At 37.9% G+C, this 18,023-nt stretch overlaps 2 protein-coding genes across 9 annotated transcripts in view; one reads left to right on the top strand and one right to left on the bottom strand.

Annotated features, from left to right (window-relative positions):
- Positions 1–18,023, bottom strand: part of LOC126872395 (basement membrane-specific heparan sulfate proteoglycan core protein-like) — a 291,064-nt gene that overhangs the window by 26,581 nt on the left and 246,460 nt on the right. For all 7 annotated transcript variants that reach the window (XR_007691963.1, XR_007691964.1, XR_007691965.1 and 4 more), the window contains one exon: positions 14,791–14,995. The gene's annotated coding sequence lies outside the window, so the exon portion shown is untranslated. The remainder of the gene's footprint in view (positions 1–14,790; positions 14,996–18,023) is intronic.
- The window catches only part of LOC126872393 (uncharacterized), a 116,649-nt gene that overhangs the window by 36,743 nt on the left and 61,883 nt on the right, over positions 1–18,023 (top strand). For both annotated transcript variants that reach the window (XM_050632297.1, XM_050632298.1), the window contains exon 3: positions 1,966–2,144. In XM_050632297.1, the coding sequence (XP_050488254.1) occupies positions 1,966–2,144 (179 nt within the window). The remainder of the gene's footprint in view (positions 1–1,965; positions 2,145–18,023) is intronic.

Raw genomic sequence — 18,023 nt, 5'->3', positions numbered from 1 at the left:
AGTTGTTGGTTGCACACGATGGAAAGAGGATACCCAGCCTCTATGTTTGGGTAGAACGTTGTTTATGCGAAACAGTCAGCACAGCGAGTTACGATGTCAGCGGCTCGTTCTGGTTGGCTTCGTTTGATAATTCGATAGCACTTTTGCACCTCGAGCATAGCGATTCTCGTCTCTCTTCTTTTTTCTTTCCGCGTTTCAAGCTACACGCGCTCGGTTACGGTCCAATTAAATTTATCCGACTGTGTTTTCGACCTCGAGAAAAAAGCGTGTCCGCGATCCAGTGACTGTAAAAGGGTAGTAGAAAGCGTAGAAGAGACGAGGACAAGAGAATACAGCTGTTACATCCTTTTCCCTTTCTCATTATTTTCTTTTTCTTTTTTATGAATTTCGAAAGCTACTGTGATTCGTTCATCTCGAACATGAGTCATTATTACGAGTCTACAACGAAAAGCAGCTAAAATTCCCCGTTTCATTTCGCGCAAATGATAAAAGCTACCGCGTTTTCCCCTCCGCAGTCTTCTCATCCATCCAAAAATAATAAATAAGGACAGATGTACTCATCAAGGATTATCAAGGAGAGTTGAATATTCCAGGAAAGTCGAGTCTTTTGCGAATCATTTACGAATCACTTTCGTACGTATCTTGAAATTTTTGAAGATTTATAGGTACGAACGTATGATCAAGAATTCGAAGAAAATGGGTCTTTTATGGGTTTCTTTCGTATTTCGAAAGATTTGGAGATGAAGGGAAACTGCTCCTTTTCTGTGGCTCGCCACGTTGTGTTAGTAAGGTCGTGATGAACCATGCTTTTATTCCCAACTTTCCTTTCGGATCAATCCCTGTCAATCGCGAATAGGTATCGTTCCATGTCGTTCTGATGATGATGGATGATGATGGAGAGACTGTTCCTAGGTATACTAACGAGGCAACCGTTCGAATAGAGCTCGCGACCATTCCGACGGACGAGTTCATTCGGGGAAACTCCAACAGATTACGGGTAACACGTGTCCAGTCGTACACGCAGAAGGGAAGAAGTCGAAAAACGAGAAAGAGACTCACATGAGATGAAAGAAAACGGATATCCCGATCTCGTTCCTCGAGATTAACGCGGATTAATCCAGGGAAAGCGAGGCGTTTAATGAGCAAACAAGATCCATGTGATTTTTCTTTTATCTTCCGCTGGAATATCGAGGAGAATTTTACGAGTCTGTTGGAATTTCTCGAGCCTTCTTTTCTTTTTAAGAAGAAAGAAAATATTTCAAAGAAGTTAAGTTTCTTTTGGGGTAATTCCTTCGTTGGCGGAAAAATGTATGAGCTACCGTGTAAGAGTTACGAGACTAATGGATTCCATTAAAAATGCTGCTTACAGTGGCTGCAAAAAATATTGCCATATTATCGTATTTATTACAGCGTTTGCGTATTAATCAACGGGGTCCAAGCATATTAAATTTCATATCATTTTGTATTTCTTTTATACGGCTACAAAAATCTGATACAATGAAAATGAATTGTAGAACGTATTAATAAAACGCCTAAATATGCGTTTTGTCGCCCTCCTGGATATTTGAAAATATCAGTAACATTAATTATGAAGATTCATATTAATTATGTTAGATTAACATTACAAGTAAACTGCTATTATTTGTTTCTAAAAAAAACATTGTACATTTATCATCTATTTTTAAAAGCCTTGGAATTTATCGAGTTATATTCCTCTCTTCAACTATTCCACGTTAAAATATCTACTTTTTTTTTTAACCAAGTAACACAAAAGTGAGGAAATCAATAAAAATGGACTTGTCGGATCGTTTTCGCGAGGTTCTTGCTGTATTTTTTGTTATAGAGATCAATAGAAACAAACCATGACTAACACACCCACTAGCGAAGTTTCTACTTCAGACTATTACAACAACAATATACCTTTCACGAAATATAATTTCACAAACCCAATTGTTTTGCTTGTAGCGCCTGTGCAACTTCGTGAAATATCGAAGGAGGGCTCGCAGCGGCGTCCAAACGATGCCAATAATGACTCAGCCGAAGGGGATTTGCCCGTTTTTGAACCGACAGCGGCGAACGTCAGCGCATTCGTCGGACAGACCGTGTACCTGCCATGCCGCGTGCGAAATTTGGGAGATAAAGTGGTAAGCCGCAGTAATTTTCTTGCCAAATGGAACGCTAGTTACCCATCGAACCTTGTTATTTCCGAAGACAGCACGAAGAAACGACGAGAAATTATGAGTGTTCTATATTTTCTCTTTTTATTTTACTAAACAGAACTGAGAGGAAGAAAAAAATGTTTAGCCTCGTAGATCGTATTTTATAAAAGCAGCGTGAGTTTTATAACCGATATGAAAAGTTGCACCGTAAAGGTGCCACGTAAAAATACCAAGGCTGAAACTGTCCCCCCGGCTAGCGTTTCGTTAACCAGAGGCAGTAAAGGTTCCTGCCACTTTTCAAAATCCTAGACTACAGGCCTTCTTATCTTGTTCCGTACTACCAGGAGAGAAGTTTTTGTTCGTGAATATAGCGACCTGTAACTTTAGAATAACCTGCTGGTTAATTGTCTTTGCAGAGGATATCAGAGATTATTGTTATATCGTATTTTATTTGGAATATTCAGACCAATTAAGGATCAATGTGGCAATTTCTTCCAACGAATTTACGTTACTGAACGTCGTTTTTCGATATTGCACTTACGCTACTTTCAAAGAATTAATTCATAATTTCTTCTTCGCTGTTTCCTCCTCCACTTGGATTCTACAGTTTTATACAGTTGAACGAAATCGAAGTATCCATAGCAGTATGACACGAACTATTTTTATTTCAAGTTATCCTTTGAAAATAATTTTTCCTTTGAAAATAATGAAAAAATAATTTTTCAAGAATGTCGAAATCAATATTTCTGATATAAACATCTTCCACTACATTTAATAGAAAGATAATTTTGCGAATATACGATCAGTTGACATGGTATTGAATTAAAAAATATTGAAAAACAAGAAACGTGAATTATCATTCTATGCTTTCCGTGTAATATATTGTTGAGAATTGTGGATCTTAATTGGCGAAATAACAGTAAAGGAACATTAAGGTTACACTTAGAATTCATACTAAAATAGTTTTAGATTTATTTAATAAACGATTTCCAGGATCTTCCTCGATATACATTTGCACGTGTCTCAGTACTTCCTTTGTCTCACCATCTTCTATATCAAACTGCCAACGGAACAGTTACATTCATCTGTTTTTCGAGACGCCGCGCACACACATACTTCCACACACTCATATTCACATACGTGTGTCACTACTACGTGGCTAATCTAGTCTAGCACACAAAATTATACATATCTTAATGCATATAATAATTGAAATTTCACAATCATTTAAAAGAACGATGCAAGTATTCGTAAAAATTACGACCGTCGCAATCCTTTAATCTAGAAGTGATCGAAAAAATCAACTTAAAGAATTTCATTTGAGAAGTATGTTTTATATATTTGCCCAAATGTTTAGGTGTACAACAGTGTGCCTCGTAACGTATCACCGATAAGCGATAGCGTAGATATTAACCTCAAAGGAAACACGTTGATGTCTCTGTGTTCCTTCCTCTATGTGCCTCGTTTTGATCGATTGTCACGAACACGCCAGCCGTGCAGGCTTTTAGAAGCAGTCAGTGTCTACGGTTTTCGTGCTGGCTGGTTTCTAATCGTGACCGCTGTATTTATTGGTCGGCCGTTATTACGGAAACGGCGATTTGTCATGGGCTGGTATTAATTACACCAAGCGGGGTGCAGAGATAACGGAGGCAAAGGGCTACGACGTCGCCGTTGTCGTCAGAGACGCGAGACAACCTGTTTGAATAGAAATTGGCCTACGAAATGGGAATCGGGGACTCGAGCGCAACTTCCGAAAATTAATTGTTACAGGGCTGTTGCAAAGTACGCACACTGCCGGAATACGGGGCTGTCTCTAATCGAAATTCTCCGGCCTCGTTGACTTACTAGTCCCTCTAGTGTATTTCATAATTTAAGCGAACTTACAAGTGAAACGATTCGATCGTGTGCGGCCATTTGCTACGTTTTGGAGAAATCTTTAAGGGGTAATTATGATCTTGGGTCGTTTTCAGATACCTCTAGTTTCGGAGAGATAGGCGGAATTTATTGGTCTTAGATAATGTTCCTAAGAAGCACGAATAGAGACCACACGAGAGAAGAGACTGGCAGAGATATTTAGCCCACCGAGAATCAAGCTTTATAGTAGTTCGCTATATAACTCAGGGACACAGGATAATTTTCATAATTTCTTTATGCTGCTATAAATATTGAATTCCTCTTCATATGTTATAAAATTGTATGGCTTTAAGAACAGGTGTTTTACGGAAATACAAAATCAAACATTTTATAAAAATCAAAGGCGCAAAATAACTTCTGTAATTTAAAATAAAAATAGTTCGTATTATGATGCTATAAACACTTGAATTTCAATTGTCATAAAATTATAAGATCTAGATTATGTAACAGTATATACATTACAGAGGATGGATTACTATACAAATCGGAGACATAAATTAACTTTCACAATTGAAAATACAAATATTTTGTACTTTATAATAACTACTACAAACATTCGAATTTCATTATGTATTAATTGTAGGATCGACATAGATTTGTAAATGCCTGTGAATTTTCTCTATCAGGCGAGAAAGCCAACTATTATCTTAATTTTCCATTTTGCCTTCCAAACAACCACGATTAATTACAACGAACAATTCCTGTTGCCACGGACAAAGAATTCCTAGCGAGTCTCCAAAGTTTTTCCACCTTTTTTCCCAGTGAACACTCTGGCTATTTAATTCTCGTTTCCGCGGATCTTGCGCATTTTTCTATTTCATCGGTCGATTACGGTGCGGGAAATCGCGAAATGTTGCTGAAAGCGGTAATCAACGATTCCCTATAGTCAGCATTTCCACCAGCGATAAAATCTTCTTGCTAAAATCTTTCTCTGTGTCCCGGAAGCAAACGCGGACCAGGCGATGGTTATAAAAGTTTTGAAAATCGATCGCCAACTATTAGAGAGAAGACATAACCTTTCTAGGGATTGGATGGTAAAGGGCGGAAGCAAAGTATGAAAGAAAAGCGAGGAATTTATGCTAATCGATGATCATAATCATTTCACGGGGAATCACGGATCGTCGCACGCCAGCAATAACCTTGTCTGGTTGATTCGTTTTGCTCATAGACAATCGTTAGGTTAAGGGTCGCTTGACGCCGTGTTCGCTGGATATCATTTCGTTTTACCGCTCGTCGGACGTCGACGTTGTATTATTTCTGAATCCGATTCTCGGTGCCGGCGTCAAAGTGAAAAAGCCACTTTCCGGCTATCAACTTTCCCACCAATATTTTCCAATCGATCGGGCCCTGTCCGATTTTTTCCAATATATATTCCTTCGGTTCTTTTTTTCGTTTATTTTTAACCGAACGATCGGTTGTTTGATCAAAGATCGGCCGTAACATGGCATAATGGACAAGTCATATTCGATTCTCGACCGATTAATATGAAAGCTAAATGAAATTTAATCGAGGAGTTTTATCGATCAAACGCTGCACTCTGATTTTGACTAATTTTTACCTCGTTCGGTAAAAGCTCGCGGTCTTATTGCAAATTTTATGCATTTGTGAAAAAGTTCCACGTGATAATACGCATATAATATGCAAAAATATGTAGAATAATATAACACGTTGAGGTGAAAGATTTTTTTGAGAAAAAAGAGCGGCTGTAGTTTTTAAAAAGTGAAACAGATCTCTATTTATATTTGACATTTATTTGTGTGTATAAAAGTACGTTTGTACATAAACTTCCACAGTTCAGTTAACAGTATTTAATCTGCCGCTAGGGGGATTAATAAAAGCTTGCAATTTTTGTTAACAAAATATCAATCACACGGACAAAACACATTTATCTTAGGTTACAAAACACTGGTGTTTGATCTCCCATAGATTTGACGGTATTATATTAATGTCGAAATAAAGTCGTCATTGTACATGCATTTCAAACAATTTTTTCGTTAACGCTATTGTACTGCACCTGCGTCCGTCCATGAATATTTCACCGATTCGAATATCGTGGCTACGTCCTTTTTAGCTCGTTTCCGTGTAGATTGAAACCGTTTTCGCGACATGCTTTCGATTCAATTTTCCCTATTTGAATCTTACTCTGTTTTCTTCCTTCATTGAATTCGTCTTCATTCATTTTCTTTCCAATTGATTTATTTTTAATTGAATGACGATTTAAAGTTGTTACGGTGGTAAACGAAAATATCGAGACTTAAAAATTCTTCACAGTCTAATTGTAAGGCAAATTAATCATTTTGAATCAAGTAACTCTATCTCATCCTACAGTATTCTGGGAAAATTCATATTAACCACGACTAGTGCTCGTGGTTGGTAAAGTAGCCGTATTTATTTTATTCCAACGCAGATTATTTTCGATCAATATTTACCAATACTTTATTTGACACGAAATGTTGGATGTAAATAGCGCAAAGTGGTCCGTGATTTGTTGACTTTGCCTGTGTCTACTCGCGGTTTTGATGGATGACCGGAAGCAGCCTGTTTCGCTGTTTATGCAAAACTCGAGGAGTCGGTGTCGTGCGCCGCCTATCATTTCCGATGGCGCATATTCGCCAGGAATTTAAGAGCAGAGTCCCGGTTTCACAGACGTAACTTGCAATTTCGATTGTCCCATATTGAAATATCGGGCAAATATCGGGCAAATAACGAGCAAACAGCGAGGCAAACAGCGAGGCAAACAACGAGCATTGGAAATTACAGTAATGTAGTTCGATATTTCCCATGTAATTCATTCCACGACCGCGTGTTTTTGATTTCACGACTACATCGGCCACGCTACGAAACGCGAATATCAGTCAACAATCGAAGAAAGAGCGGTTAGATTGATGGCAGTAGAATGAACCCGTCAATAGCCAGACACGAATCTATCTAGCAAACTTTGGATACTCTGGCAATTTTAAAAATCCATTCTACGCGGAAATTCAAACGGTTTCACAGGCTGATGGAACAATGGATGACGGTAGGACAAAGCTCGTAAACTTGACTGGCGATCGATGAATCATTTTTGTCACCTTACGATCGATCGATCATAAATTCCCTGGCTGGCGCTCATCGTTCCATCGAGCGAGGGATTAACGCGGTCCAATCAATACGTTTCCAACAACAGACCAGTATATCGCTTCTCATTCCTGATCTGTCACTGTCTTCATCCCCTCCACTGCACTGGAATTTCACCCCTTCGTCACGCTAATGTACTCGAAACGAGGACAAGAAGAAGACGAAAGGGAGAGAAACGAATCGGACACGGTTGAACACGCGCCTACCCTGATCCGAAAGTGACTCGTGATTTGTTGACCTGGTAGACAGGCCAAACAACGGTCTCATGATGGATCGTTGTGAAAAAGAGAGTCTTATCGGTCGGGTCAGATCGATTGCGCGTACTACAAGAACTCGAAATCGATCCTTCTCTCTCTCCCTGTTTCTGTCTCTCTCTCTCTCTCTCTCTTTCTCTCTCCGTGGCTGTTAGCTGCTGCCGCATAAATTGATCCACGCGAATTCCAGGCGCGCATTATTTATGGAAAGAGAGGAAGAGAACGGGAGAGAGCTGGCCATAAATATGATTAATTTTCGTTTCTCGTCCGAAAAACCAGCTGCACCATGGGAGATAATCAGCAAGCGAATATACACCGCGTTCCTGCCTATTTTTCCTCGCTCGAAATATGTTTGGAGCAATCGAATGCTCGTCACGAACGGCCGTTATCGACGTCGCCATTCCACCACAGCAGATTTCACGAATTTTCCTTCCCTTCCTGTGTTTTTCGACGAACTCAACACGCTACCTTGTGTAATCGCGTTGTATATTTTTTATTTTGCCCCAGGGATAATTTGAGGTGAGAAAATTGAATGTTTTGGAAGTGGATGTTGGACATGGGAGATATTTTTTTGGACAGGGTATTTTTTGGAGAAATTTATGATATCGTTTGCAGAATTATTTTATCTTTTTCCTCCTTTTTGTTTTAGGTGTTATTTCCTCAAATTAACTAGTTTTTGATAAAAGCACGTTTTCGTTAGAGCGCCCGACAACGGAGAAAGGAGGCTATTGTCCGGTCGAATTTCCAGTTTTCCAAATGAAATTGGACACGGTAAAGTCTCGTGTCGAAACTGGTCGGGGCGGGGAATTGAAAACTTGAAAATTGCCTATATTTTTGACGTTCTCGGCGCTCTATTTTTCCTCCAAACGGATCCATATATATTGTTACACGAGCGGAATAAAATGCCAGGCCCTCGAAAACCGAATACCTTTGAATTTTTCACGAGTGAACATTAATTCGTGTCGGCGACAGTAAATAAACGATAAACACTGCGGAATATATTTAAACAAATTTTCAACAATAATCTTGTTCCGACTTGTCGTCTACACAATTTTTACATAAACTCGTATTTATTACGTTTAACTGTCCATGGACAGTAAATTGTCCATTAACCATTTGCAAATTTAATTAAAAAAGAAAAGAATGCTAGAAAGAGAAATTTATGTGACATGTGACAAAACATAGTATCAATTCTTTTTCTTTCACAAAATATTAAACTGTCAAAACCATAGTCGCTTTAATCTATCTTAATTCCAGTGAAAACACTTTTATTCCATTAACATCAAACTACTACACTCCATTAGTACTAAAATTGAGAAGTGTGAGTGAATTATTAATAACAATATTTATGAGTTGGTACGCGTTGTTACATATACGCGTTGACAAATTTAATTTCCCTCTTTTGCATTCATTATATTTTACATTTTTTCCAATATGTACCATACGCATTACCGTATTATATATAAACTTTATGCCTTCGTTATTATGCTAAATATTCTGGATTTCGTTCTTCAATTCAGCAATTTAATGATCGGGGATGAATACACAGGATAATCGACTAGACCTCAAATAATTCCAATGGCATTTAAATCGGATGGTTTGCTGATCGGCGGACCACGAAAATATGCGAATATTATTTCATATAGCGTGATAAAAAATTATAATAACTTCGACAGAAATTGTTCAAAAGGAATTTGCTATGTATCCGATACATAGTAGAGATTATTATTATATCAATCAATATCAATAAATCACACATTATGAAATATAGTTCGTTAGTAATCTTTTTTCAGATATAATTTCATTTTCATTTAATTTCTCTTTTGTAAAAGCATAGAATATTCGATTCAATTTCAAATATCATATAAATATATATATATATATATACTATAAAAATATGTTGCAATCTTAGGATATAAAAGATTGAACGACGGTGAATGTCAGAACCTCGATCGACACAGTTTCATTTTATGTTAGAGTGATAACAGAAGCATAGCCACGCGATTGGTTAGCAAGATATTTGGAGGTTTCGAGCGTTTCCCGTGCGTTATTTCCGCAATTTCGTTTCGAGGCGAGGTAATACGGCCGCAGCCTGACGTCACGCTGGCTTAAATGGCTTTGAAGCGACGAATCGAGTGCAATTTTCAAATTTTTCCCAGCCTGTATCGAAAAGGTTTCGAACCGTTCAATTGTACACGATGTACCAGCGAAAACTACTTGGCAGCGAATAAAAGGAATAGGAAAAGATTTTGGAAAGAAGTTATATACATGAAATCAGGATTCACACGGTTTCTCTGTACTGCGTTTAAAGGTAGCATAGCATCAAAGCTGGGAATCTTCGCAGCTGTACGAAGGCAGTGAATCATTTGTCACGTTTCAAACTCGAAAATTACGCGAAAAGCTGTTGGAGCCTGTGAGTAGCTTTCCTGAGGAACACGTAGTCGAACGTGTTCGTAACGCGATCCCGTGGAATCCGGTGTTTCCTGGCTTGAGAATTTTCGGATCTTCGAATTTCCGAATAATTCCTGCTTAGCGGAAATTCGCAAGCTTATCTTCACGGAATACGAAATGTCACAAATATGCATGAAATCCTTTTCTTTGCGATCTTCAAGTTTTTGTTGAAATTTCCGAGAGTTATTTCACGCGACCTCGAAGAATTGCAATTATAACAGGGCCTCAGTTTATTAGTGAAATTTCACACGTTACAAATTACAAGTTATTATTAGCGAGTAACTTTGCATACTTTCCGATAACAAGTTCGATAATCAAACGTGAAATTTTGCAAGTAAATTTCACAAATTGTCAATTAACTGATTATTCTATCAGAGGGATATTTCAAGAAGAAAAATCTATACTAACTTGTAACTTATAACTTACCAATTTACTAATATTACTAGTTAGTAAATTATTGTACATAGAAACACTGAAGCCCAGAAAAATACACAAGCATATTATAAAACCTGCATTCTATGCGTCAACTGATTGAGACGATATGTGTCTTCACAACTGCCTGCTTCCATGCGATTTTTACCAAACGCACATAAATTGCTCGTTTTTCTAATTATTTTCTAATCACGTTGCTTACTTAATCCACTAGATATACTATGCATTTGTCAATCTTTCTCCTTTATTATGGTCAAAATAATTCGCATTAGACGAAGAGGAACAAGAAAAACCCTCGGAGGTTCATCAAGTATTATCGTAATGTTTACTTTTCCAGAAAAATATTCGTCGTGTGTTTACCGGTGAGAAGAAACCCGTAACATGATAATGCATTTGGCACGGATCAGAGAAAACGGACGAGAGAACAAGAGAGAGAGAGAGAGAGGGGGGGAGGGGAAGATAGAGAGCTACGGAATTTTAATTATGTACGAAAAAAGTTGCCAAGTAAAAAGCCTTTTTTCATTAAGATTACACTCGACCAGGTACTCGTGCTCCCTAAACAAAATGTTCGTTTTCCTGTTATGTTCTTAACACGAGAGAGAAAGAGAGCGAGACGAAATATTATACAAAGAGTGAGAGAGTGAACGAAGCAGGAGGTGAACGAAGAGGAAAGGAAGAGAAAGGGAGGCACAGCAGCCTCGAGTGAAGAAAGGTGGCGGAGAATGTACGCGTAAAAAAACAGAGGGAAAGTAGCTTGGCATTTCAAAGATGAGAGACCACTTTGCGCTTAGAAGGAACTGCTTTACTTTCACAGCTTAGTAAATGCGCGAAGGTGTGCTCAAAGGAAGAACAGGCTTCCGGGGCAAGGAGGAGGGAAAATAGAAGAGCCGAATGAATGAGGAAAAATAAGGAAGAATGGTTTGGAATAGAAAAGGCGAGGAAATACGACAAAAATGGTTCTCTACTGACCGAAAGCCGAAAGCGACGATTCAACACTTTACCCGCCTATTGGATTTATGGGGACAGCGTGGCGCTCGTGTGGGCCGTTTGACCGCGAAATTGCGTAATTAAATTAGAGCCGCCTCATATAATTCGATAATTAACATTCCAAAATGGGTCGGCGATAGCTCGCGAGCTGGCGAACCACTGGAAAAATAGAACGTGGCTGTAAGTTAAAATTGTTTAAAGGACCGTTCGTATCGGACAGTTTATGGTCGATCTATATCGACCGGATCGGAGTAATTGACTATGTCGCCGACGATGGATTGCTCTCAGGAAATATGTATTGCTCAGAAGCCATATTGATGAATGAACTCTATAAATTGATGATATATTTTTTACAGTTTATTTCTGTATTCATAATTGTTGATTTTATATGGTATAATAAATTTATTTGGTGAATTATTGCTTTGAAAAGTTGAATTGAATGGGAAATATTCATAGAGCGTACATAACATATTCAGTAGGTAAAATAATTCCCTACCTAAGTTTCAGTTTTCAAATTATACTCCTAAGAATTTGAAGTCCATTAATCTCGTACTCAGGTAATAAAATTGCGAAATTTTCGAAATTAGATTGACTTCTAAGAAACTCGTCTATTATAAAACTTGAATACTTTCGAGACTTCGAACTCGCTGAGACGAAATTAATTTTCAAACTTAAAATTTGATATAAAAATAAGGACAAAATTGGCGAGGGAAAAAGCTATTCGATTTTAGAGCAATGGTCGAAGACAAATTATTATTGTCGTAGGAAGTGTATTTCGAAAAGAACTCCGTATGGATGGTCTTCACGACACATGCCATTTCTGTGAGGGGCGCGACGTTCAAGGAACAAGTTAGTCCTACGAGCTCTTTTCTCCGACGTGTCACAGTGGGAAGAGATAAACTCGACTGGTTGGAAAAGCTGAAAAGCACTAGAGAGACTGTTTCACGCTGCTCGCAACTGTTGGAAGATGAGATTTCAGGCTTTGAAACTAAGATTTCGACTTTCTTTCCTTTCGAGTGCTTTTCCTACACTAGTCGATGAAATTTGACGTTCTTTTTTTGACGAAGAGACACACGGTCATCACTCGAGACTGGTGTACTTCTTGCGTAAAATCATTGCGTCGAATCATTAGAATTCGAACGATTGTTTCACAGTCTATATAGTAAGAAAGATATAAGAGAAGAAGAGAACTTTTGCGATGAAGTTACTGGACGAAAGTCGAAACAGTAGATCGAGTCGCTTACTCATCAGACTAGACCTGAAGAAATGAAATATTGACGTGCTTTGAATATAAGAATTAGATCAGATAAGAGTATCTTCACATTTTGAATTTGAATTTCAACCTAAAAATTTGATCTTCGACTTGAATATGAAAAGTTGAATTTAAAGGTAGGAAGTGAGACTTGAAGGTTTGAATTTATATTGGAAGATTTGAAATTAAATGTAAACTAGGAAATTTCAACTTGAGCTTGAGCTTGAAGTTGAAGAAATTTCAGTTGAAATATGTAAATGTTAATTTTATTTTGGAAATTTGAATCTGAATCTGCAGATGTTAATTTTATTTCGAAAATTTGAATTTGAACTTTTAACTTATCATTTTAAAATACCGTCTTCTTGCTATTTAGTCGAGACGCAGAAGGGAAAACTTGTTAGGAAGCTGTAGTTACTGAAAATAACGTGAACAATGGTTGAAACGAAGAAGCGTTCCATGCTGCTTTTGTTTGCTACCTCTTTAAGCGTTGGAGTATTTCAAAGCTTTTTAACCTCTTGATAACAGTCTTTTTAATAATCAAGTAGCATTAAAGATGCAAAATACGCACAAGCTATAACAATCCAGAGCAAAACAGTGTGCTTTTTCACAATAATTAACGTTTATGAAAAGGATTTAATGTCAAATCACCAGCGCACTAACGATCTTCGATTAATTAAAAAAAAGAGAAAATACGATGAATATATTATTCTCTTCATATTTAATTCTGTTAAATACTTCTCATACATTATACGTTATAATTAAAACTATGAATTAAGAATATCTTAAATTAATTGAATATTGCGAAGGCTAAGCAAAATTGTGATACAGAAACAATACACGGAATTATTGCAATGTGTACGTCGAAGTGACCATAAAATTCCATTCGACAATCGAAAAACGAATGAAAGATAAACGCGTCCAGGCGAACGGGCATCGATGAGCAAGCTATAAAACAAAGCCTTAGTCAATTGTCAGGACCGATGGTTATATCCTGAACTGGAAGGAATCGAGCAAAAATAGAGCGGACGAATAAAAAAGAAAAAAAAAGGAAGGAGAACAGATAACAAAAATATCAAATCGAATATGTTTCGAGCGAGACCCATTTTACTTGCCCGGTCAGATAAATTCTTTGGTTACCTTTTTCCCTTGACAGCCGATTTTTTTTCATCGAAAAATCGTGGACGAATACACAGGATGTTGCATGGCTACCCTTCGAACGTTCAAAATAGAAAGGCGACTGATATTAATGTCTCTTAAAGGGATACGCGTAAAGGAAAGAAAAAAGAAAAATAAAGAATAACGAGATCCGATGGAACCAGCGGAAAAGCTATGCTGATAGAATATTAGTAGAATGGCGGAATAGCTGTAGCAGCAGTGCGGTGAAATGAAACGAATTGGAGGAACGAGAGAAGTAGTATTAGTGGAAGCTGAGCTAGTCGTACATTTTCGAGGTGGATACCATTTTAATTACAACCACCGTCCATAAGTCGATCCGTATGAGAGACAACATTTTCTCGGTTTAATTAAGCGGTCGGCGTTCCTCTTTGCTGAGGTCTCTTTCGCAAAACGAGTGACGTTCTGGTTGGACATCGATTTATCAAATTATCCTTTAAAGGAAGATGGTTTTTCGTCATAACCGGGGAATTAATCAAACGTATTTAATAATTTCCCTTGGCTTTATGTGCCAGAATTGAATAAATATGGGTGTATTATGTTAAAAAGTTGTCGATAACTTGTCGACGAAATTTCACGAAATTCCAAATTACACCGTAGTGTAAATATGCAAAGCAAGTTAACCTTTCGATTTTCAGAGATGCAGCTCAGTTATTTGGTTTGCGTTTATTAGCGGACCGAAATTTTCCCACTGACGAAATGACCCTTTTTGGTCATGTTCACGGCATTTCCTAATTTTCCTTCATTTAGACCCGATTTAAAATTCACGTTGCTTATTTCACCCCGTGAACAATCATCTGATTTTTTGAAATTTTGATTTCGACGTTAAAAAAGTAGTAGCCCCGTAAAATATCCGATCAGGTACGCAATAGATTTTCCTGAAGCTTACGTGGTCAATTTTCAACGTTCGAAAATTCGAGCAGAATCTGGCTCCATCGTTTCACTCGGTTGACGATCAAATAAGAATTGATCAAAGTTTGATCGACGAAAACGGAAAGACGTGACTTCGAGAGAGAGAAATTACCGAAATGGAGGAAAATTGTGAACTTACCAATTAAATTCTGGAACGCGATGTGTGTCTGGCAAAACGTCGACGCCATCTGGCTTCATACTTTACTTCCATCTGGCAGGTTGCTGCTTGAAGGATGTCGATAGAATCATGCGATAGGTCATCTAATTGTTTTCCTCGGCAACTTCCAGAAAGGGTATTTTGTCGTGACAAACGACGTTCCTCTCTATCATCCAGTCGGATATTTCTACGGCAAAAAACAACGTTGATCGTGAGCAGAGAAAAGTAACCTTTGTTTCGTTCTTCTCCACTTTTCTTTTTTTGTTTCATAGAAGAAACTTTTTATTTTCAGACAGTTGGGCAGCATCGTAAAATTCGAAGTGAGAGCATTCTTTATTTTCAATGGCTGCTGAGGGAAACGTAGTTTCAAGAGAAGAGCTCGCAATTAGAAAGTTTTTGAAAACAGAATGGAACGGAGACAGAACAATTAAGACAGGAGAATTAGAATTAAAAATTTCAAACTTTCAGCTGCGAGAATTCGAGTTTCAAAAACAAAAACGAAAGAACAGAAATGTAAGAGAAATATCCTCTTTTCCTCTTATTTCATCAACTTCTTGGTTTGATCAACGGAAAAATTTTCATCGTAATTTTAGTGAAAACGGTACAATTATAATCATGTTATATTAGATTTTTAGACTAAAAGGCATTATGTGACGAATAACAGGGAGTTTAAAACTAGTTCTTGCCTACGTGAATGTTAGAAATTCTTCGATTATATAGTTAACGATTATATTCTCAACTATATTATTGTACAATATAGTACAGTGTATTATATCACAGCAGAGAACTACAGATTGATATAATTGAAATCCATTGATTCTGCCCACTACCTATGATTTTTCATTCATATAATAATACACGTTCAAATAATTGGATTCAATCAACGCAGATTCGTTGAATCGGACATTTGGATGAAATAAATGGATTTCATATAAACGAATTTCTACCTGATCATGTCAAATGCAATCTTGCTTCGTAAAATTACGGTGTTGTTTCATATCCATTACCTATTCAAATTTTCGTTATCGGGCACTATATATGAGTTACTCAGAAACTACATTGATTAACTTCATAAGTTAAAAAATTCTTAGAGAAGTTCAATATTAATTAATACTTAGACAGTGAAATTGAGAAATTTCGAAAAGTCGAGTTGATGAATTTTACTTCTGAAAGGCTGGTATTTTAAAAAGGTTACAAACATTGCAACAACGCAATTCTCAATCAGTCAATAATTCATCAATCCATTTCCTTTACATTTGCCAGTACACGAGAAACTAGTATTATTCTGTTATTTAGGAAGGTAGATATCTTTACCACGGTCATCTTTCCCACTGCAAGCAGCAGAGATTAAATTACTTTGGGCTGGTCGAATTAAAACGCTAATAACCAACGTCCGATATTTATTGGACAGCTTTAGCAGAGTTAAAGTCGAAATCCGTGCGCTGTTCTACCTTCCAGCGTTCTTCTCTATCCGATTCTAAACCTCGTCAGTGCCTCCCTTTCCCTCGTTACGCCTGCACCTTTCACCCTTTCCACAAAAGCGTCCGAAACTTTTACGAACCCTCGAGAGTCTGGTAGCGCCACCATTGTTTCCCAAACAGGGGTTGTTACCACTTTTATGAGAGAGATTTCGAGCTTGGCCGGGTAGATAACTTTGCTACGCTCGTCGCTTAATCGGCCGCCTCTAACCCTTTTTCGCCACACAGTTTCAACCCCTATTCGTTCGTGGCCGACCCAGTACTCTTCCCCTCTTTCGGAATCAAGTGATTTCGGGATCAACTATAACGACCCATTTCGGGTTTCAACTTGGACTGTTTACGAGCCATGATTTCTTCTCTATTTTTACCCTGCTCAAAACGAGGATATGGAAATTCCATGGAAAATCGTGCATCCCTTTCTACTCGCCAGACAGCCGGTAATTTTCGACCGGGCAGAATCTGCTGACGCGAATTTCTAAACCTGACGAGCGTCATAACTCGTCCTATAATGCCGCTCTTTAATCGTAGCCACCACCCTGCGTTGCTTTATGTGACCCGTGTCAGTGATAACGTCGAATATATAGCGCCTATTAAGCCGGATATTTTTCAATGAAACTGTCACAATGGTCTCTATCTATTAGAACGGTTGTATCTTTTTCTGTTTGACTGATATCCCAGCCGAATCGAGCGAGAGAACGATCGTAGGAAGTTAAGGAAGATAGTTCTTGCTACTTGGAATTATCTACACTGGTCATTGTAACTTTCAACTCTGTATCGATCGCAATACACGTACTTTTGCACTTTTATATTTTTATGACTTCGCGAAGGGACGTGACTTCGCTGTCGTATGTGTTTATTAAATATTCATAGTTCAATAAATGATCGTAAAAAATTGTCCTTCCCTTCTACTCTAAATATTCTACCTTTTACAACTTTCAATTCTATATCAATCGTGACACACGCTTTCTATGCAGTTTTGTAATTTCTCCGAACACCGAATCATTTCGTTTGTAAACTATATCGTAATGAATACTCTTCGACAACTCGATTCCAATAAATACTTAACATCAGTTCGAATGAATCAGCTTGAGAGAAGAGAAAGGCACGAAAACAAGAAAAATCATTGGACATAATAAAACGAACGAAAGAAAATGCGTCAGAGAAAGTAGACACATATTGATTGTAGCGATGATAAAAAAGAAAAAAAGTATATCTACAATTAGCACGTTAATAGTATATATTCATCTGCACGCCGATACGATTTTAGACGATGATACAATATCGGTTTTTTCGTATATATCGAATCGAATAGCGGTAGTGTGGCGAAACGAGGCTCGTTTTTTTTAGGAGAGGCTGGTTTTAGGGGATGGCCAGAGAGGTTGGGAGCTAGTTTTATCTAAGCGTATCAACGGCCGAATGTGGGCCAGGTCCGGCGTTCCTGTCCGGGCTAAAAACGCCTATACGCGACTGCCGCTATCGAGCAGTTCTCATCCCCGATTAACTTTAACGCCGCACCGGCGGCGAATGTATAAAAATTTCATCGAACGGCATCGGTTACCGCTTCAGGACTAACGTGTACGTAATGAAAGCGCTACACGTGCCGCGAAAAATAACGATCCACTCAGCTTCTATCCTTTCTCCCCTCTATATTTCTGTTTTTGTTTCTTTTTTTATCTTTTTTCTTTCGCCACTCGTCGACCCGACGAAAGTATCAGAGGAACGAAAATGAACTGCGTT

The sequence above is a fragment of the Bombus huntii genome, chromosome 13 (assembly GCF_024542735.1).
Source record: "Bombus huntii isolate Logan2020A chromosome 13, iyBomHunt1.1, whole genome shotgun sequence".
Classification (NCBI taxonomy): Eukaryota; Metazoa; Arthropoda; class Insecta; order Hymenoptera; family Apidae; genus Bombus; species Bombus huntii.
This window is presented reverse-complemented; position numbering and strand designations above follow the sequence as displayed.